The sequence below is a fragment of the Aspergillus costaricaensis genome (assembly GCF_003184835.1).
Source record: "Aspergillus costaricaensis CBS 115574 unplaced genomic scaffold BO79scaffold_31, whole genome shotgun sequence".
Lineage (NCBI taxonomy): Eukaryota > Fungi > Ascomycota > Eurotiomycetes > Eurotiales > Aspergillaceae > Aspergillus > Aspergillus costaricensis.
The window spans coordinates 399,065-400,372 of record NW_020291831.1 but is presented as its reverse complement, the minus strand read 5'-3'; the positions used below and the strand labels follow the sequence as shown (position 1 = coordinate 400,372).

The window sequence follows — 1,308 nt, the reverse complement described above, 5'->3', positions numbered from 1 at the left end:
ACCAGTCCTTTATAATTATTTAATTAAATACTTGGTAATCTATATAAAAATATAAATTATTATTAGATTTTAAGATAAACAGCACAGGTGTAGCTGCTGGAAAATTATTAATTCTTATAAATTCTTTTTTCAGAAGATTAATCAAGATTTTTTATAATATTAAGAATTCTAATTAATTTATCCAGTAGAAAAAATTTTAAAAAATCTTTTTTTTTTTTTCTTTAATATTTCTAATTATTTTAATAGTATAATCTATTCCCGGGTGATGGGGTGGTAGAATATCTATTATTATTTTATTAAAAATATTTAAGTACTTATAATAAAAGCTTAGTAATTTACTTTTTATTTCTATAAAATCTTTTAGCTGGTTAAGTTTATAAAAAATTTTATTAATATCTGTTAAGCTTGCTATAAACAGCTTTATTAAATTTTCTTTTTTTTTTTAATTCTTTTAAATATACCATGTATTAGCAGAGATTATAAATAATATTAAAAAATAATTTTATTTTTATTTATATTATATTTCTACCCCCGTGCTCTGGATATTAAGTATAAAATTTTTAATTTAAAATATTATATTCTGGTACTTTATCTATAAGAGTCTTAATATAATATTATACTTATGTATATATAGTAAAATATAAAGATATATATATTTTTATAGATTTTTATTTATATTTAATAATATTTTTATTAATTCAGTTATACAGGCTTTTTCTTTTTTAAATTTTTTAATATTTCAGGATTTAATAGAAATATATTCTAGTTTATTTCTATTTATAAAATTCCAGCTGATTATCCTGTAAGATATATAATTAATATTAATTAAAATATTTATAAAATAAATTTTATTAATTAATTCTAATATAAAGAAGGTGTGGTAGTCTTTAAATCTTTAAATTTTTTTCTTAAATTTTTTATAATTATAATTAATTAATATATACCCCCCTAGACAATAATCCAGGGAAGCTATATTTTTTTTAAGACTAGAATTTATTAAATAACTGGATTTTTTAATATCTAGCTGGCTTTACTAGCTAGATTATTTTTAAATAAAACTTAATAAACTTTATTTTTTAAATCTTAGAAGTACTGTAATAACAGATAAAAATATCTAGTAATATAATATTTTAAGAATCTGCAGTATAAGTAGAGTCTTATTTTATAATATTTAACTAATGTTTTTTTTAATATTTATTAGATTTATTAAATAGATCTTGTACTTACTACTATAAATTTTTAATTTATAATATTATTTATAATTATTTTTTTAGAAATACTACCTGTCTAAATATTAAAATATTTTAG

General features: G+C 16.4%; 1 protein-coding gene across 1 annotated transcript; it reads right to left on the bottom strand.

The window, feature by feature from the left end:
- Positions 1-241: 241 nt before the first annotated feature.
- Positions 242-439, bottom strand: BO79DRAFT_108445 (uncharacterized protein; the record flags this gene model as incomplete). Its single annotated transcript, XM_025677906.1, has 1 exon — positions 242-439. A coding segment is annotated over one exon (198 nt), but the record flags the coding sequence as incomplete, so codon positions are not given.
- Positions 440-1,308: the final 869 nt, after the last annotated feature.